The sequence below is a fragment of the Gavialis gangeticus genome, unplaced genomic scaffold, assembly GCF_001723915.1.
Source record: "Gavialis gangeticus isolate Ggan-Ray unplaced genomic scaffold, GavGan_comp1, whole genome shotgun sequence".
In the NCBI taxonomy this organism is placed as follows: domain Eukaryota; kingdom Metazoa; phylum Chordata; order Crocodylia; family Gavialidae; genus Gavialis; species Gavialis gangeticus.
In genome coordinates, this window is record NW_017729032.1 from 48,621,810 (window position 1) to 48,623,287 (window position 1,478).

General features: G+C 37.1%; 1 protein-coding gene across 1 annotated transcript in view; it reads right to left on the bottom strand.

Annotated features, from left to right (window-relative positions):
• Positions 1–1,478, bottom strand: part of KATNAL1 (katanin catalytic subunit A1 like 1) — a 74,202-nt gene that overhangs the window by 34,117 nt on the left and 38,607 nt on the right. The window contains exon 4 of the mRNA XM_019524951.1: positions 133–301. Coding sequence (XP_019380496.1) covers positions 133–301 — 169 coding nt within the window. The remainder of the gene's footprint in view (positions 1–132; positions 302–1,478) is intronic.

Here is a 1,478-nt window from a genome sequence, read left to right on the forward strand (position 1 = left end):
ATTACAGAAATAGCTCATCAGCCTACAGTGGGATTACTGTCAGACTTTTGTTCTTTTATTAATAAAGGAATCCCACCCCTTCTGCCTGATAACACAACACCCACTCCCACGCCTTGCCCCCACTGTTCTTACCTTGTCGTCTCTCCCTTTCGCTCTAGATTCCCTCTCCCGGCTACTGGCAGGCTTCTCACTTTTTGATATCGGGTGTGCTCGGCCCACAGGCCCACGTGGCTGCAGTCCTGGTGATTCTCTCCTCAAAGGTTTTACTTCTCGGTTGGGACGTTTGATCTGAGGGGGAGCCCTAGCCAAAAAAAGAAGATATGCATAAGGATCCATTTAAAATAAATAAAAAGGCAATCTATTAATACTCCCTTCACAAATCACTTGCAAAACTGACAGACCTAAATTCCATTGCTTGTTTATCTTTTCTAATTGTAAATCTGTAAATCTAACATCTTTTTTTCTGTGTTTGATTTGTGCTACATAGCTCTGAAAGAAAGAAAATGATCAATGTCAGCAGCTTGGCACAGCTAACCAAACCTACAATAAACAAATCAGCATGAGTGTGGAAAAAAAGAAGTAGATTTTAGTTTCTGGGTTTGGATTTCCTGTAGCTATAAATCATGAGAATATATTTTGCCATCCTGAAAAGCATAGGTCCCATAAGAACAATCATGGAAGAAATTCCTGGTAATTATCTGGCTAATAACTTCAACAGGCCCCAGCATATAAGTGAGAAAGCCAGTGAGAAATAGCACCCTATCTCAATCTTCCTGAGTGAAAATGTCAACACTGAAAAACTGTCCAGAAAAGTAGACCTTATCCAACCAAAATGTACATCCCACACCATCTCTCCCGATGTCATGGGTATTAGTTGAATGGTAGCACACAGACACAGAGTTTGGTTTTACAAAGATTAATCTGAGTCCTATTCATTTTGCTTTGGTAGTTAGTATGAACTTGAAAGGTAGAACCAAAATATATGAACGTATTAATTTAAGTGAATGTTCCCTTTAAATTCTTTACTCACATTTGCTTCCATTATTTCAAAGTCTGCAACTACTTTACTGGAATATTAATTTTTAAAAATGTAACCCTGGTACAAGCTAGACATAATCATTAACTTTTACTTAAAAATAGTAAGTCTCCTATACCTGAATGCTTCATGATAATTCTTTTTAGCCCTTTGCAGGTGGACCAAATTAAATTTATTTTAAAAATATAGTGGACCTGCTAGGACCTTATACCATCACCATATAACAGCTTCATCCATAACAATGCAGGCAAGTTCATTTTGTACTTAATACTGCCCAAATTTTTCTGTACATGTTAAAGCTTATAAAAATGGAAGTACTAGCTGAAGAAAATGGATGCAGAGAGATGGTTTATAGCTACTTGGCCTTGCTTCATTAAGGCAATGATTTTTCTCCTTACAATTTTTAGTAAATCTCACAGTGGAGGTCCAAAAAAAAAAAAAA